At 32.3% G+C, this 18,810-nt stretch overlaps 2 protein-coding genes across 6 annotated transcripts; both read left to right on the forward strand.

The window, feature by feature from the left end:
- The first annotated feature begins 1,896 nt into the window (after positions 1 to 1,896).
- On the forward strand, positions 1,897 to 6,615 carry LOC123212115. The gene is made up of 6 exons (XM_044631166.1): positions 1,897 to 2,652; positions 4,388 to 4,553; positions 5,101 to 5,277; positions 5,385 to 5,468; positions 5,862 to 5,943; positions 6,036 to 6,615. Exons 1-6 carry the CDS (start codon positions 2,231 to 2,233, stop codon positions 6,467 to 6,469), a joined length of 1,365 nt encoding a protein of 454 aa, XP_044487101.1. The 5' UTR covers positions 1,897 to 2,230; the 3' UTR covers positions 6,470 to 6,615.
- A 4,517-nt stretch (positions 6,616 to 11,132) lies between these two features.
- On the forward strand, positions 11,133 to 16,446 carry LOC123210061. 5 transcript variants are annotated; one of them, XM_044628235.1, is made up of 6 exons: positions 11,133 to 11,395; positions 11,679 to 12,636; positions 12,797 to 12,894; positions 12,961 to 15,005; positions 15,182 to 15,295; positions 16,281 to 16,446. In XM_044628235.1, exons 3-6 carry the CDS (start codon positions 12,892 to 12,894, stop codon positions 16,372 to 16,374), a joined length of 2,256 nt encoding a protein of 751 aa, XP_044484170.1. In that variant the 5' UTR covers positions 11,133 to 11,395; positions 11,679 to 12,636; positions 12,797 to 12,891; the 3' UTR covers positions 16,375 to 16,446. The 5 variants fall into 5 exon arrangements, with proteins under 5 accessions (XP_044484170.1, XP_044484166.1, XP_044484168.1 ...); XM_044628231.1 differs by having other exon boundaries at positions 12,737 to 15,005; XM_044628233.1 differs by having other exon boundaries at positions 12,797 to 15,005.
- The last annotated feature ends 2,364 nt before the right edge of the window (positions 16,447 to 18,810 follow it).

Raw genomic sequence — 18,810 nt, forward strand, 5'->3', positions numbered from 1 at the left:
ATGTATTATTACGTAATTAAATAATTTTAAATCTAATAATATGATGATACATATGAGTATATATATATATATATATATATATAAGTATATATATATATATATATATAAAAGTATATATATATATATATATATATATATATATATATATATATATATATATATATATATATATATATATTTGTGTAATTAAAGTGGGTATACAAAGTTTTATTTTATTGTTTTGGCAGTCTCAAATTTTCCCAACCCATTTGACAGGCATATAATAAGAAGAATAAAAAATACACCAAGCAAGATAATTATAATGAAAATAAATTAAAAAAATGTTTTTTATTTGGTCGATTTAATGTTATATTGTTAAGTAATATTATATGTATAATTTATATATACAACTTTACACATAATTAATGATATATCACCGTGTGATTTGATAGTTTAAAATTAAAGATAAAGTAATATCTAATTATATAATGACATATCATTGATTGTATATAAAATTATTCATATAAATTATATACATAATATAATTATATATTATTTAACATAATTAGCGATTAGTTGTTTTTCTTTGTTTAGAAAAACAATTTCATAAATAACAATTTGTTTAGAAAAAAATTATTTAATTTTTGTAATAACAATTTCATAAATATTTAAGGCGTTGATTATTTATATAATTTTTAAAAAACTTAGCATAAATATATCAAATATTTGTCTACATTATATATTTATAAATTTAATTATTATCATATTAATTTTGTATTTTATGCAGGCCCAATATAGGGATTTGACAGGCCAATCCACATTTATATACACTTAATCTAAAATTTAAACTCAAATAAATCTAATTTAAATATAATATAAATATAATCTAAAATTTAAATTTAAACTTAATTTAATCTCAAAATTTAAATTCAAAATGAATGTGTTGACGAGGAAGACGTAGTACTTCTTTTAGAAAGAGGATCGTCTTCTCAAATGAAGACGAGATCTTTGTTTTTATCTTTCTAGCTTCAATTAACATCGATCAAAGGTTCAAGTACGATGTGAGAGATCATCAGAAGAAGAGAAAACTTCAAAAGAGAGAGATCGTTGACAATGACGTTAGAGTTTGAAAACTAAACCCTAAGGGGATAAATGTTATTTTTTAAAACTTGATATAAGGGTGAAATGGTTAATTTTTAGGATTTAAAGAGGAAAAGAAGATAAAATTTTAAGGGGTTAAGGTTTCATAAACTTTAATTGTCCATAAGTGAATAAATAAGATTTTTAAAGTTAAGGGACAGAAATTTAGAAAAACAAGATAGCTTTAGAGTTTTAATAAAACTATATAAATGAGTACATAAAATGGATATAGAATTAAAGATGAAATAATTTTTAATCACATAATAACATATTATCTATATACACATTTGTATACTTAAAATACATATACATAAAAACACTATTATAGTTTAAAACATGGGCATTAGTATCCTATTATACATAATATATATCCTACGATACGATGTAATTTAGACAAAAAAATAATATTTTTTATAAGATGTATTGAATTAATACGATATAATAAATATATCATATAATATGATATATATTATTGATACGGATCAATATTTTTAAAAAAAATAATAATATAATAAAAATATATATGAAAAATATTAAATTTTTACAAATATTTATAATATTTTTTCTAAAATAATAATATATTAATTAAATCTTCAATATATAATATAAAAAATTAAAATTTTAATATAACATTCAATCCTTCTGCCTCATCATAGAAATTTAGATCTTCCAATTTACGTTCAAACTATTCTTAATTCCACGTGGGACTGGACAGTTGGAGGGCAAACATCAACCCAACAACTGAAACAATCATCGTCGAATTTTGTCCCATCCGACTTGCCGAGGAGCCAAACATCTCACCAACAGTTAAAGCATCTTCTTCTTTCCTTCCTCGGAGTTCGTCTCCCTAACCTATAACTAATCCTTTGAAAACTTACCCTCTAATTTGTCACGCTCCATTGCTCGCGTGCACATCACCTTCCAACGTGCCCTTTACCCCAAATAACCTCCATCAACGGTCCTAAAACTGCCACTTCATCTCACCGTACTGTCGAGATTACCCGCTTTGATTTCCTCCGTCTAAAAGCCTCTCGCGCTCCTCCGTCTCTCTCTCTCACTCTCTCTCTCTCTATGGATCACGCGCGTGGACTACAAATGCAAACTATTTTTTATGCGAGAAGATAAATGTTCTCGGAAAATTTATAATTTTCCCTGGAAATTTTTCATGATGGAGGAGATCTTCTTTGATATGATGGAGTTTTTGAAGAGGCCTTCAGTGACGGAAACATTTGTCGACATTCTGCTCTGTGCAGTGCCTATATGGATGGCCGTGATGATTGGCATGGTGATCGGCTGGTCGTGGCGGCCGAGATGGACTGGATTGGTGTTCCTGGGGGTCCGTAGCAAATTCAGGTTTATATGGACCGCGCCGCCCGGGTTTGGTGCTCGGAGGCTCTGGCTGGCTGTTACGGCTCTTTCGGCTTTCTCGGCTTGCCGCGCGATTTGGAATAATTTCAGAAGAAAAAGCATGAAATCGGATTCTGGTCCGGCGCCTGCGCCGACGGCTGCGGAGGTGAATGGCGATGATATAAGGTTAGTGTCAACTTCTAGTTTCGAAATTTTGGTATCAATTTAGGGTTTGTTCGGTTCATTAATGAAATGTAATCTTTTCTTGGTATTTATATCTGCAACAAAGAAAATTTGGTTGTGTGATTGAGGTAGTGTCTTTAGTTTTTAAATTTGTCATTATCTTATTGCTAATTTAATGTGCAACTAAAGTTTAACCAGTTGATACGACTGCTGCTAGGGTAATTTCTTCATAATTGAGGTATTACTTCTGTATGTATGCATGATAATTATCCAGGTATGATTTTTTTTTATTGTAAAATTTTTAAGCATTGAAGCCATTAAAATTGGGAAGTGGCAAGTTTTGCTTACAATGTTGTTCCAACTCTTGTAGTGAATTGTTTTGTGAATAGGACTGCACTGCATCAATGATTTGATGGCTACGATCTTGGTTCTTTCTTGATGTTATCAGTTAATTGTGATGTGATCAGTTAATATATGGTGGTGTTGAACTAGTTGATGTTTGCTTTCAAATTATATATTGAGTTTGATGATTAATTGGTAGATTTTGGGATGCTTTCTTACTAGATTTGAATGAATCTTTAGGAGATTGGTGTATATATTATTTGCAAAGATGGGCAGATTTTTATTGTGAGTCTTTGCTCTGATCTGCTGTTAACTGGGAACTTGTCAATTTTTTATGCTTTAGGTATTTAACAATAGACATACAGTTCATTTGCCCAGTCACATTTTGGCTTTCCTTCCTCTACCAAAAGCACATATTTTCCATAAGCGTCACTTGAAAAAAATGGCCCATGTCATCCTAACTTTAATGCAAGTTTTTACCCAGAGACTTGAGACATCATCACAATGAAGGAAAAGATGATTAGACACATTTTTTAATTTATATATTACAGGTCCAGAATTAAAAAAATCCTCATAGGATACTTTCTTGGATTACTTTATTTGTATTAATGTTGCCTTGAGCCAAATCCACATAAATATTTGAACCCTATAGTTAGGGTTGCTAGTGAAATGCGTGATATATTTTTATGTTCAATATATGTTTCTGTTACTGTTAGGAACACACCAATTATCCAATACTCAGACCAATAACAGTAAATCAAATGGCAGGAAAATGAAGGAAACACTTGGAATTTGTATTAATTTAGGGTGAGTTTAAGAAGTACACAGCAAGTAACAAAGAAAGGATAACAAAAATGCTCCCCAATCCGGCTATTCGGGAGGCCAACTTCTCTCCCAGGATTGTTCAGCTTTCGAGAGGCTAAACTCTCTCCCTTAGTTAGCCGAAATTGCCCACAAAATTCAATATTGATGTACTCTTCCATTCCTTCCTCACATCTTCCTTTTTATCCTTTTTTTCCCTTCTCCTTTAAGCCACGTGGCTCTCTTCTATAAGGGTGAACAATTTCTTATTGAAAGGTGAAGTTGTATTCATCTATATAGTCTGTGTAGTATTTTGATCTTGTCATTTTTGAAATAATGATCTAGAAGATTTAATGACAAGTGACAACCATAAAGCTTGTTTGTGCATGGATTCAATAAGCCACCAATAAAATCTTCATCTATTTAATGCTTTTTGTGAGAAAAAGGAAAGAAACAATAATATATTATTTGTAATGCTTTGAGCTCAAGAAATGTTCTTAAATTTTTGTTTTAGTCACATCACATCATTATGGTAGGAGTCTTATTGTTGTAATTGCAATCATGTTGTATATTATGAAAATTTTCTTTCCTGCAGCCCCGGTAGTGTAACTGCAAAGAGAGAGCAGGATGTCGTCACAGAGAATGATTTAGAGCACCTATTGCATCTACTTGAAGGGAAGGATGGAGAGATGGAATGGCAAAGTCTGATGGAGAGGTCCAACCCAAACATGACATACCAAGCTTGGCGTCATGAGCCTGAGGTAGATTCTCAATTTTTTCCCCTTGTCTGCTATATTGTTTTCTTGTCAACTGCTGAAAATGTGCCTCTCAGAAATACTGGCTACTACTTTATTTAGAAAAATGTACTGTCAATATCAATTCCTCTATAGGGAGACATGTTAAGGAAGGAAAATACATAGTGTATGGCTTATCTTTATTCATTCCTTGTGATTTTTCTTTTTTCTTGGGATTTATTACCCTAGTTGATGGAGTATGATGTGCTGAATATGTATTTTTAGACTACAATGAAAAATAGGATGGCTACATTTCCAATTCAGTCTATAATTATTTTTGGTACTTTATTTTCTGATGAAGAAAATGTTGTTGCCATTTGAATTAGTTTCAGACATCTGTGCAAAGCTGCCCAATACTGGGTCGTAACATGCCTATCTTTTTTTTATCTAGGATATCATTGTCTATGTGATCATGGATCATATTGATCAAGTTTTCTTTAGAGCAAGTTTTACCATCTGATAGTGGTATTGACTAAATCATGTTGTAGTAGCTGATGATGATTTTGTCTATCAGACAGGTCCTACAGTGTACCGTTGTAGAACTGTCTTTGAGGGTGTAACTCCAGAGTTGGTCAGAGATTTCTTTTGGGATGATGAGTTTCGACTGAAGTGGGATCCTATGCTTGGATACGTTAAAATATTGGAGGAGTGCCCTGATAGTGGGACAATGGTTGTTCACTGGATAAAGAAGGTTTGGGGAGCAGCTGATCTGCATATCTCTGATACCTTGGTTTTGCCATGCCACATTCTTGTTCAAATAATATATTTATTGTTGAATTGTTTTGCTCTGTTTTGCAGTTCCCTTTTTTCTGCAGCGATCGAGAATATATCATTGGTCGAAGAATATGGCAGGCAGGAGGGACTTATTATTGTGTGACGAAGGTACTGCTTGGAGTTTGGAGTCCCAGATCTTGGATTTGTGGATCTAGTAACATATGCTGTTAAATTACCTTTTTATTCCCTTGAGTGGTCTTGATTATCAGAAAATTAATTTTATGTTTATTCTTGCTGGAACATATTTTGGCAGTTAAATTTGCATTCTAATCATATGTGGCTTGAAAGGCACCTCTACTTGACCTGATTATTTTCATGGTTTCATTGGATTATAAGATTAATCCTATAGTTGATAAGGTCATAGTACCACATATGGTTTGCATCTGTCTGTATTCTATGGTACAGAAGTTTTTATTATAAACTATAATTTGTGTCTTCTGTTTTACTATATATTTTAGCATGTGGATAATAAATATAGATATACAACCTACGATATATCAGGTGGTGCCATATCCTGGTCTGCCCAAGCGTGATAAGCCAAGGCGTGTGGAGCTTTATTTCTCAAGTTGGGTTATCAGAGCTGGTGAGTCGTCAGTTAAACAGTTGATTCCTTTGGAATATGTAGGTGTCCTCTAATGAATTTGGGATATGCCTCTTTATGAATTATTAATGCAGTGGAGTCACGCAAAGGAGATGGGCAGCTGTCTGCATGTGAGGTTACTCTTGTCCATTATGAAGACATGGGTATCCCCAAAGACGTGGCAAAGTTGGGTGTGCGACATGGGATGTGGGGAGCTGTGAAGAAATTGCACTCAGGCATTAGAGCATATCAGAATGACAGGAAATCAGAGGCTGCACTGTCTGGATGTGCACGTATGGCCCAAATCACAACAAAAATTTCTTTTGATGGAAGCACGAATAGCTTGGATCCAGTTTCCATTGGAGAAGAAAAAGATCAGGTTGTAGACCCCAGAAGTCACAGAGATCACTGCATTGATTGGAAATGGATAGTGATTGGTGGCACTGTGGCTTTGGCTTGTGGACTTCATTCAGGTGCAATCGGAAAGGTATTGTTGCTCGGAGCTGGGCGGAGGATTGCCAGGGGGTAAAACATTTTCTTTAGCAAAGACCTTGTATCTATCATTTAAAATTTTACCATAAATTGCTCTAATTGTTTTTCTATATAGGTATCAAGTGTATTAATTCTATCTGGCGATGACATGTTTTCTATACATACTTTCAACAGTGATTTCAATTTTTTTCTATCTTAGCATATATGATAATTATTTGAATAGTGAAAGGTTTAGAGTTCCATAATGTTACTTTGAAGCTTAATGGAAGACTGGTGGCTTGGGAATTGGAGGATTAATATCGTAGGTACGGGGGATGGGCGATTGCTGGCCAAATAGTCAGAAATGTCACACTATCTCTGTCTTCTGGGCCCATGGATGAGTCTGTAGTCTAAACCTACCTGGACAGTGGAGACTGGAGGGCTCAATACTGAATAGTCAATAATGCTGCTTTAACAGTTGAGCTGCACAGGAGAGTGAAAATAAAAAAGGTTAGTGTGAGCTCAATCATTGATAGATAAGTTTTCTTTTTTTAATAAAGGAATAGAGGAATTACAGGGTCCACCTCATTAATATCATTGTCTCAAATCATTGAATTTGCCCAAATTGCTTCGTCATCCATCTGTCATCTTGTATCCACCACCTTTAAAACAAAGTGTTTCTTGTCATTTGTAATCTTGTGTTGTAGTGGAACAGCTTTTTTTCCTGTGGTTGCTTCTTAGCTAGCTGTTTTTTTCCTCAATTCCATTTCAGCAACTTAGGAATAATGTTTAATAATCCGACCGGCTTTTAACCAAGTCTAGGGCTCAAGCGCCCAGTACAGTTTTTTCTTGGTTTGATCGGTCAAACCATGACACCGTTGATTCACACACGCACAAATATTATAGCTCTATCGGACCACCCTTGTGAGTCGTGTGATTTTGTAGCTCTTTTGGATGTTTCATAAGAGGGTTGACTCAAAGCAAGGAATAATATAAATCAAACTGAGTTTGAACATCTTTTAACTGAAATTTAATTCGAATAAAAAAAGTTTAATTTAAATTCATCGAATCAATATTAAAGATGATTTGAGTTCGATTCGAGTGAAAATGGTTTTGTTTAAGTTTGATTCGAATTTATGAGTCAATTTCATGGTTCAGATATGTAGCTCAAATCATAGTTTGAATTCGTGACTTATTAACAAAACGATCTTGTTTAACAATTATTTAACATAATTTGAATCGAGCTACAAGCCAAATTCAAACTGAATCGAGTCATTTATCTTGCTTACGAGTTAAATTGAGTCAAACTCTCTATAGTTTAAGTTCAGTTTGATTTTAAAACAAATCGAATCTTTTTAACTTGATTCAGTTTATATTCAAAATAAACAAATTTGAACCAGATCAAATTAAACCAAATTGACTTTTGAGCCTAAGCTAGTTCAGTTTGGGTCTAGCCCTACCTAGAGTGAATATTCAACTCTCAAACACTAGAATATTTTGTGGAAGGTTACTCCAATGGCTAAAAGTTTAACTGGGTCTAAATTTAGTTTTAATTTTTCTATGATAATTTGATTGTCTATGTCAATGAGTCGGCTTCCAATTAACAACGAAGATAAAAATAGTTTGTTCTTTAAATGCATATTAAGCAAGAATAATACTTTTGGTATATAATTTGGAAATATAAATTATGTGTAATTATCTAATTGGATTTTATTTTATTATTAATTCAAAGGCCAAAGGACTATTTCCTACTGAAGGCTTAGTAAAAGGATAAATTTATATCTGTTAACTTTCAAAAACTCAAATATTCATTCATCTGTTAAAATTCACTATTATGATCAAAGGTAAAATTGTCATTAACTAAAAATATTTTAAAAACTAAAAAGCTGTCACATTCTCCCTAAGGTTTAAAAACTAACATTTCTCTCCACCTAATTTTTTTCAGTTTTGCTAAATTTTTTTCACTCCTGAATTAGGGTTTCCCACATATTATTCTTTTTTATAATCACCCCTAGTTTTTTGAAACTTTCAATTTTGAGTTTCACTTTGCAAAAAACATTTCGGTGACCGTTCTTTCTCCGTCTTTGATGACAACCATTGTTTTAGATAGAGCCATTATTGCTTTTGTTCTTCCTTATGGGTGCTCTCTCTTCCCGGCGATTCCATTAATAGATCAACGAACATGAAATCATCAAGAGGTATGCATCGTGATTCAACCACGATGTTTGAGTTCTCTTCGGCTCTTCTCGTCAACAATGGCTTCTCCCTCTATAGATGTTGTGCTTGAAGTCGATGACCAACTAGATGAAATTCCCATGGAGACGAGACGCATGATGAACTCAAGGGAAGAGAAATAGTGTCGCATCATCATCGAAGGATCACTCGAGCAATGGAAAGAAGACAAGGACGACGACAACTCAGTCTCAGGTAAAAGATGATGCCAGATATGGTGGGAGAAGTAGTTGAAATTTTAAAACCCTAGTTGGAAAATCTGAAGTTGATGAAGGAGAGGGGGCCAAATAAAGTTTTCAAAAGTTTTGGGGGTGGTTGAATGGGAAAAAGACGAAGCCCTAGATAGGGAAAAAGTAATATTTTAAAACTAAACTAAGGGAAAATTGTCATATTTTTAAACCTAGGGGGGAAATTTGATAAATTTTTAATCTTTTAAATATATTTTATTAAATAACAATTTTACCCCTAATTCTAACAGAGAATTTTAACAGATGGGTGAGTATTTAGGTTTTTAAAAGTTAACAAGTAGGAATTTGTCCTTTCACTAAATCTTCCTTTGGCCTAATTCAAAATATATAATATATAATAACAAATTATCTGTATATTTAAATTATACATAAAAAAATATGTTCACATAATTTTATTGTTAATTCTTATAGTATAAATATCAAATTATAGAATAAATATGAATATATAATCAACTTTAGGGTTATAAAAAACCCTTATTGAGTCATGTCTATGAATCTGAAGAGTTTTCGAGAATTCCTAAAATTATCAATATATAATAAATGATTTTTCACTTTTGAAAACTCTTTGATGAGGCTTTCAATTGGAAAAATTACAGTGGTAGGGTTTTGAGATGAGACCAACTAATTTAAAAAAGATTATTGGATATTTCATCAAATTTTTAATAACTCAAAAACTCACATTAAATCGTCTAACTAAATTATAATTTGTAAATTATATTTTGTTTATCATCATAGATCATTTTAAACTAATGCATATGATAGTTGAATCGTGTGTCAAAATCTTAATTTTATATATTCTGTTTCGAGTATCATATCATATGATACAAGTTTTAAAAAATAAAAATAAAATATTAATAAAAAATTTAAAAATTAATTAATATATTATTATTTTAAAAATATCACAAATATTTTTAAAATTTTTAAATTTTTTATATATATTTTTATTATATTATTATTTTCTCAAAAAAAATATATTAATAATATGTATTATATTAATTATAATATATATTTTTATTTATATTATATTATAAAATATACATCAAACTGTTTATTACACATGATCCTCGGTTTGAACCATTTAATTACTGGTGAACCAAAATATTCTATCAGGAGGCGTTTGGTTTGGGTAATGTTTGATTACTAAAATAGAAAGATTACCTTGAAGATAAATTACTTAGAAGATTACTGGGTATAAATGATTACTATGTTTGATAAAATTTGATAGGTATAAATAATTATTGTGTTTGGTTAAAGGTAATAAAAGATTACTAGTAAATTATTTTATTCAAATGCCCTTGAATATAATTATTTTTAAATATTTTTTATATTATTTGTCATATTAATTAAAAATAAATTTATTTTTATCTCAAAAAATTAATAAATAATAATTTTTCTATAATAAAATCAAGATTACCCCAGTAATCTTTAAATACCTAAGGTGAAGGTGGTAATCAGATTACCACCTATATTACCTGTCACGTTAGCATTGGTAATAGAAGATTATGGGGCGTTTGGTTTGGGTAATGTTTGATTACTAAAATAGAAAGATTACCTTGAAGATAGATTACTTAGAAGATTACTGGGTATAAATGATTACTATGTTTGATAAAATTTGATAGGTATAAATAATTATTGTGTTTGGTTAAAGGTAATAAAAGATTACTAGTAAATTATTTTATTTAAATGCCCTTGAATATAATTATTTTTAAATATTTTTTATTTTATTTTTCATATTAATTAAAAATAAATTTATTTTTATTTCAAAAAATTAATAAATAATAATTTTCCTATAATAAACTCAAGATTACCCCAGTAATCTTTAAATACCTAAGGTGAAGGTGGTAATTAGATTACCACCTATATTACCTGTCACGTCAGCATTGGTAATAGAAGATTACTGTAATATTTTATTATTGACAAACCAAATAAGAGAATAAAAGATAGATTACCAAGGTAATCTATCTTACCGTCAACCAAACGCACCCTCAAGGTCATCTGTGATTCTCGGCAACTTCCAAAGAAGATGCGAGGGACCCAACGAATCATGAATCTAAGCTTTCCGTCACGTGAAGGAGAATCAGCTTTTTACTGAATATATCCCGATGTTTCTTGACCTTCAGTCAAATTACAACATATTCCTTCTTTTGTACTTACAACATATTTATTTGTTTTCTTATATTTTGACTTTGAAGTCCAAGAAAGATTTGAGCTCGGCAGTTGAGAACACTGTTCAGTTCTCACTTTTGTTGCGGTAAATTTTGCTTACAATAGTAATCTGAATTATATAAGTCTGACATTAGTGTATGCTGGGATGGGATGTGCCCACTTGCATGTTATCAGCTTCATACAATAGAATCTCTGAAAAAGAGCAATCCACAAACTGTAATCCTTCTGCTCTATCTCTCAGAATTTCTTCCTTTTTTCTTCTTCTTCTTCTTCTTTCTGCTTGTTCTTGGTGTTTTTCAGCCATGATGAAGGAAAACTTTTCCATGGCATTTAAGAAGGTATTTAGTACTTATGGATTTATTAGATCATGATTTTCTCATCTGGATTCCTCTTAATTTTAACGTTTTTTTTTTTTGGCTTTACTGTATTGACTCATGTTGTATTTGTTTACAATTAAAATGATGGTGCCCATTTTAGAATTTTTACCCGATTGATTAAATGACTTTCATCCTTGTAAGGTTTTGTAGCAGAGACTTTAGAATTTAGATCTGTTTTTTCAACATATCAAAGCTTGTTAACTTGTTCTTTTTTTTTTTTCAAATGGTTTATGTATGTTTGAAGGTAGCTTAATCCTGGCCAAGTATTTTGTGAGAATCGCGTTCTTTAACCCTAACTTTCAAGATTTAACTTCGGTGGAGGTTTTCTGTTGATTCTCTCAAGCATATTCAGTAGCAGTTGCAGCTCCAATGCAAATTATCAATCATCATTTTTCAAGAACAATGCTGTTACTATGCATAATGTTTTGTACACTCAGTTTTTAGTATCCAATTGGATATTTAAATAATGTATTATCATATAATTGAGCGTTACTTTATCTTTAATTCAAAATCATCTAATCTCATAATGACACATCATCTGAGTATTCAATTGAATACTCAAAACTGGGTACATATAGTTTTATTAGTTTATTATATATCAGCCTAATGTTTGAATCAAATAATAGTAGTGGCAGAGTGGCAGTGTTGTTGCCATCGTCAATGTTTATGGCTCCAGTAATATTTTAATTCCATTGTAGAGAAAACAACCCAATTTTTCTGCTGTTTGCCTCATTCTGTTGGTGTTTCAGGATTGATCTAGGAGTTCATCCAGCTGAAGATGAATGTGGAGAATGAGAACAGTGAACCAGTGACTGATTTAGGGCTTGCACTGGGTTATTCCAGTCAATGCACTCAAAGAACTGAACAACGATTCAGGTGCAGGTGCAAATGCAGGTTTCAGGGTAGATATGAAATTTGTGACCTCTGATTCTCTCTCTGGGCTGGTTTGGACTCCACAGAATGGTCTGAGTATGAAATGCACTGACTGCAGTTTCACAGACAAAAAATCCTCCCTTTTCTGGTATGCAGGACCAAACAACACTGTTCTTTCACCATCCCAAAACATTAAAGATAATTTCATAGTTTCTCAAGGAGATTTCTATGTGAAAAGTGAAATGGGTAATCAAGGTACTTCAATCAGGACTCCTGAAAGTGATGCGATTGCCAAGGCTGTTTTGGATTGGGTCGTGAAGACACGGCAGGTAAGTATTGATTGTGTTAGAGTATTGGTGACTTTGCACACATAATTTATGTCAAAAATATAATTTCAATCCTATATATTTTTACCTTTTTCATCCCTAGACTGTTTATTCGGATGGCCAAGAAACTCTTGTTCTGATGAAGCTTGATGTGATGTGGTAGACGAAGTTGCAGTTGATTTCCTACAAAATGAACCATTATCTGAGAATCCTACCAGTGGAGGCAGAGATGCTGGTCAAGAGAATCAGGCAGCCAGAATGGTAATTGTTTTGGACTCTGGAGTTCACCCCACAAAAGAATGCGAAGCTAATAACAATGTAGTGCAGATGTTGGCACTCCCAGGCAGAGGACATGATGGATATGCTCCATTTCTGCGAAAAGAGAGCAAAAGTAAGATGACAATAACAATCGGGGTTCATCCTTTGGAGAGACGGGAGTCCACTCCTGAGAATGACATACAAACTCTTATTACTGAAAATGTCTATGGTGCGGAAAAGAAGAAGATTGTGGCTTCAGAATCTGCGCATGGCATTATATGTAGCTGGCCACAGAATGAGGAGATGACTGCAAAAGGCAGGGCTGTTTCAGGTGGGACTTCTCCCACTAATAGCAGGATGCTGATGTTACAAAAGAAAGGCAAGGAAAAGGCGCTATTGGATGAAGATGTCAATGGAGGAATGTCAGAAGAGGATGATGACAGCCATGAGAGTGTTGAAAGCTGTAACAGCACCAGATTATTTTCAACCGGCAAGAAGCAATGGAGCTTCGAGCAGCGGTTGATTGTTGGGAGCAAAAGAGTCAAAAAACAAGCTCATGAAAGTCCAGCTTCTGCATCACACACTAAACAAGATAGCTCCTTCATGAATTGGATATCTAACATGATGAAGGGTTTCTCAAAATCAAGTCAGGATGAGATTCCTTCTCTTGCTTTTACACTTGCACATCCTGATAATGGCCATGAAAGTCCTCACCACAAACTTGTCACCTGCAACAAAAACGAGGATTCTGGTTGCAGAAATGTGGGCTTTCAGTCTATTTTTCATTCAATATATCGTCCGAACGGAAAAGTACTTGAAAGGGCATTGGATAACAATTATCAAACAGAATTTGAGCCTGGTAACAGACTATGTGACATAAGTTCTCCAACTCCTATTGCCTGTCATGGTGACAACAATAACTTGTGTGAACAGTTTTTGATGTCCATTGAGAATTTCACTGAATCTACAGAAGGAAATGGAGCTGATCCAGGAATTCAACCTAGGATCAACTCTGCTAATTATGCTTGCAGCAGTGAGAACAGTGAAGGGAACAAAAATTTATGTAATATGACAGCTGGTAAAGTGAGAGAAGGAACAAATTCCAATTCCTCCATGGATAAACATAAGACAGGCAGTACTCAGAACACTAATACTGATCCACCATCTGAAGTGAAGGCAAGTCATAATTTTGCTCATGGGAATGATCCTCTGGAAAGCTTGTGGATAACTCGATTTACTCCAAGAAGTTCTTTGCCCTTGTTAAATCTCCAAAGTTCTAGTGCAGCCCATGAATGTGCCACCAATTACCATGGCAATCATTCCAATGACCTCAGTATTGTGGAAGCTGGACCACTCTCTGTTGAGGATTCACTGATCGGTGTTGTTCAAGAGTCAAATTTTGCAGCTGAAATTGAGTCTTCTGTTGGTTTTAATCTGAACCCCATTTTACCCTCCCAAAGATTCAAAATTTCATTGCCTTCTGGCTTGGCAAGGAGACTGAATGCCTTTAAACACAGCGTGCCATCATATGTAACAGATAAACCAGCTGGTGCAACCATCACCTGCTTCTTTTGTGGCAAGAAAGGTCACCATTTGAAACATTGTCCAGAGATAGCAGATAATGAGCTTGAATACCTTTTAAGAAATATTCGGTCATACAATGGAGCAAAAGAGTTACCTTGTTTGTGCATTAGATGCTTTCAACTCAATCATTGGGCTGTAGCATGCCCAAATGCATCTTCTAGAGTTCAAAATCAATTAGAATGTCGAATGCAATTGGATATAAAAGATAAAGAAAGCACAAAGCTCTTGGATGGTAAGAAAAGCCCTTTTCAAGCTTCAGGTGCACTTACACTTTGTGATCAAAATGATCCAAGAACAGAGGCAGATGCTGATGTTCAGTGGAAAATGACTGAAGTTGCAACCTCTGATAGAATGATTAGTAAAGTAAATTTGGTAAATGATTACCTTCCTTCAAGTTCTGGGGCAAAAAAGTTGAAAGAAAACCAGATCGTCCTTTTATGCAATCTTGTCAACAAGCAGATTTCAGAGGTACCAAAGGGGATCATTGATGCCATAAAAGGACTTCGTCTATCCCGAACAGATATCCTCAAGTAAGTAGATCACTTTTCAAAGTCATTTTCTTAATGACTACATGCACTGGCTCACATCAATTGCACTCTGCGATGGCAGATAATTGGCACATGATATAGCAAGTAAACAATGGTTGTAGGATCTTAATATGTTTACAACCTTCCATTACTTATGTATCTGTTTTGCATGGGATCAGATGGATGAATTCACACGTCTCTGGCACATCTAAATGGACTTTTCCTACGTTTACGAGTGGGGAAGTGGGAAGAAGGACTAGGAGGAACTGGGTATTTTGCTGCTTGTATAACCGGTATGTCTCTCAAGTTACATTTTGATTCTTCAATTCATTTAATTTGTGTCATGGATAGAAGATTTAGAGGGATTCATGTTCCACAGTGTTCCCACTTTTTTTTCTTTGAACTTTTTAGGGACACACAGAGAGGGTTCCAAATGTTCAATATCAGTGAATGTAGGAGGGACCAAATGCTTGGTAGAAAGTCGATACATCTCCAACCATGATTTCCTCGAGGTAAAAAATCACTTGATTTATAGGCATTTCTTGCTCACAATGTTTCCAATGGTGGAGAGTCCATATGTTACTAATCCCGCATTCACAATCATGCATTCTTTTAGTACTAAAAACATGACAAACATTTTACTCATAGATTAAGATTATACCTTAACCGAGTTGGTTTGGCCTCAAAAGCCAGCTCAATTTAATTTAACTTAATTTGAATTTGTTTAGATTGAGCTTGAGCTGGAATGGTTAGCACATTTGTGAAACCAAGCTAAAAAGTTGTAAGGAGTTTGACTCAGTCTAACATACGAGTGAAGTAGATAGCTCGAATCGGTTCATGCTTGACTTGTGGCTCAATTCAAGTTATGTTAAATAATTATTAAAATGACGTCATTTTATTCATTAATGAGTAAAATGACATTGTTTTGTTAATGAACTACAAACTCGATCTATGAATCTGAGTCATAAATTCAAGCCAAACTTTGAATTTCAAACTTAGGAATCAAGTCGAACACAAGCTGCCCCTTTGTTTATCCGAGTCAAACTCAAGTTGGAGGGTCTTTAGCTGGGTTTGGTTAATATCTGGGCCTTATATCACTGTTTTGAATAGTCAAATATCATTTTATATCATTATGAGCAATCAATCAAAGACTTGAATCAAACCATAAACTCTAGGGGGCTAAAAGTGATAACAAACGAAAGTGGTGTTATTTCAAATCTCACTACTTACTGACATTCTAGAGTAAGAGAAAATTTACCCTGGCATAACATTTTGCAGGATGAGGATGGCATGGTGGTCTGCAACTGCTAAGAGTCCATCTGAAGAAGAATTAAGAGTAAAATTAGAAGAAAGAAAAATGTTAGGGATGTAGTTTAGATGTTCGTAATGTTGACTGTATAAGTGTAATGCATATTGAGAATGTTTATATATGATGTCTTGTATATATGAAATTTTGCCCATGTCTGCATCCAAATGAATACATAAAATAAAAAGAAATATTATGTGTACATATTTTTAATACATAATTTGGGTATTCGGATGATACGTCATCATGTGTTGAGTATTACTTTATCTTTAATTCAAAATCATCCAATCACATAATAATATATTATCTATGTACATAAATTATGTATAAAAAATATGTACTCATACTCTTATTGTAAAAAAAAAGATACAAAATTGAGTATTGACAAGGTTGGTAAAACCAGTTTTTGCTTTACTTGGATTGCCGATTAATTATAATTTAAAATTATCTAATTGCCAAAAATAAAATTTAAACTAAGCATAGATTTTGTGTATTCAAGCAATAAATGTATTTTAAAAGGCCAAAGAAAAACATATTCACGATAGATGAAGAACTCAAATATCTACCTATAAGCTAACTATCGTTACAATTTTCAGTTAAAAACAAGGACAAAATTATCATTTCACCATGAAATCCTAAATTTTTAAAAGTTTACATATTTTCTTCATAGGTTTTAAAAACTAACATTTCACTCTATTCTCAAAGTTTGAAAAACGTAGATTTTACCCCTAGGGTTTGTTTAGTTTCTCCAATCGCCACCATTCCGACCATTAGCCGATGTTTTTCACCTATCTTTCAAATCTAATGACAAAAGATAGTCATTTAACCACCAAGAGGGACGACAACCATCATTGTCGCATCTGGAAGACATGACAAAGGACGATGTTGTGTCATCTTTCATCACATCATCCAAACATGACAAAGTGTGCATATAAAAGTTTGACTTAAAAACAATTTTTTTCCTTTTATAATATAAACCACACTTTTCAACTCAAAATCAAACTTTTATATAATTCTAATAAAATGTCAAAAAAATTAATTATTATATTATCTCTAACTATTTCACTTTTCAAAATTATTAAGTCACTTCAAATTAACAAAATTAATATAGTTATCAGTATCCTACGATATATGATACATATCTTACGATAAAATACAATACAAGTAAAAAACGTATATATCATTAGGTTTATCAAATTAATACAATACAGTAAACGTATCGTACAATACGATATATATCACAAATATAAATTGATACATTTTTTAGAGAAAATAATGATATAATAAGGATGTATATGAAAAATTTTAAATTATTTAAAGGTATTTGTGATATTTTTTAAAATAATGACATGTCAATGAGATTTTTTATTATTTTATTTTTTAAAAAAATTGTATTATATGATATGATACTCAATACAAAAAATTAAAATTTTAATACATAATATGATATATAATTCGACTTTCATACTTAAAACTCTGGTTTTTTTTTTCTTTTATTCCTACCCTCTTCTTTTTAGGTGAACAGGGTCTAGTCAACCCCACAACTACCACTAAATCATCATCCTTTACCAATAAAGCCACTTGTAATCCACCCCTTCCGCTCAACCCATCCGATCTCTCTAGCAAAACCACATTGTCGTAATCCAGCGTGTAACCTCCACACGTATGTATCCAGGCTATTTTGGTCTTTTTCTCTTTTGAAATTAAAATTATTAATGACTTTTGGAGGGTAAAATGTGATTTAAGAAAGATATGCATGAAATTCTCAAAGAAGGGGAGGATAGTGCTAAATTATTAAGTTTAAAGGGTAAGACATGAATTAATTCTATGAGAAGGATAAAAAAAAATAAAAGAAAATTTGAAGGATTTATTAACAAATTATAAAAAGATAGATACAGGTCAGTTACGATGAAAATTTTCCAGTCAGGTCTCCACAACATAAATTCATACCTTCCCAATGACATTGCCCATTTTTGAAGACACAAGGAATTCGAAGTGCTATTACTTCAATCAGAGTTCCAATGTAATTAATTATGGTATTGATTTTATGTGATTTAATCAATTAAGTTGAAATGAGACAAACCCTATTTATGACTCTAGTTAGTAAATACAGAAACGGAAAAAAAAAATTACAGAAATTATACTGATATAATATAGTGAATAGTAAAAAATATATTTATAAAAAAAGTTATAAAATTTAGATATAAAAAAAATACAGAACGTGTATATACTGGTTTAATATCACATATCGTCAATAATACGTTTTTTAAAATATGACAATATCAAACATAATTTTAACATTTTTTATAGATCTTCTGATTAAAAATTCAAATATAAAGTATCTAATTGACTATTAAATCTAATATAACATAATATATAATCAAGATTTAATCATTATAAAAAAGTATCATGAGATATTAGATATTTCGATAATAAAATATTAGATTTTTTGTTTTATGCAATTATGATATTATAGTAATTAATTGAAAATATAATGGGCAT

The sequence above is a fragment of the Mangifera indica genome, chromosome 3, assembly GCF_011075055.1.
Source record: "Mangifera indica cultivar Alphonso chromosome 3, CATAS_Mindica_2.1, whole genome shotgun sequence".
Classification (NCBI taxonomy): domain Eukaryota; kingdom Viridiplantae; phylum Streptophyta; class Magnoliopsida; order Sapindales; family Anacardiaceae; genus Mangifera; species Mangifera indica.

Bases quoted from the DNA above. Each gene is read 5' to 3' on its own strand.
- LOC123210061 (XM_044628231.1), top strand. From the start codon at position 12,892: ATGGTAATTGTTTTGGACTCTGGAGTTCACCCCACAAAAGAATGCGAA. The intron at 15,006-15,181 runs GTAAGTAGATCA...GCATGGGATCAG, and splicing joins TCCCGAACAGATATCCTCAA to ATGGATGAATTCACACGTCT. The intron at 15,296-16,280 runs GTATGTCTCTCA...AACATTTTGCAG, and splicing joins TTTTGCTGCTTGTATAACCG to GATGAGGATGGCATGGTGGT.
- LOC123212115 (XM_044631166.1), top strand. From the start codon at position 2,231: ATGCGAGAAGATAAATGTTCTCGGAAAATTTATAATTTTCCCTGGAAA. The intron at 5,278-5,384 runs GTTTGGGGAGCA...TCTGTTTTGCAG, and splicing joins TTGTTCACTGGATAAAGAAG to TTCCCTTTTTTCTGCAGCGA. The intron at 5,469-5,861 runs GTACTGCTTGGA...ACGATATATCAG, and splicing joins CTTATTATTGTGTGACGAAG to GTGGTGCCATATCCTGGTCT.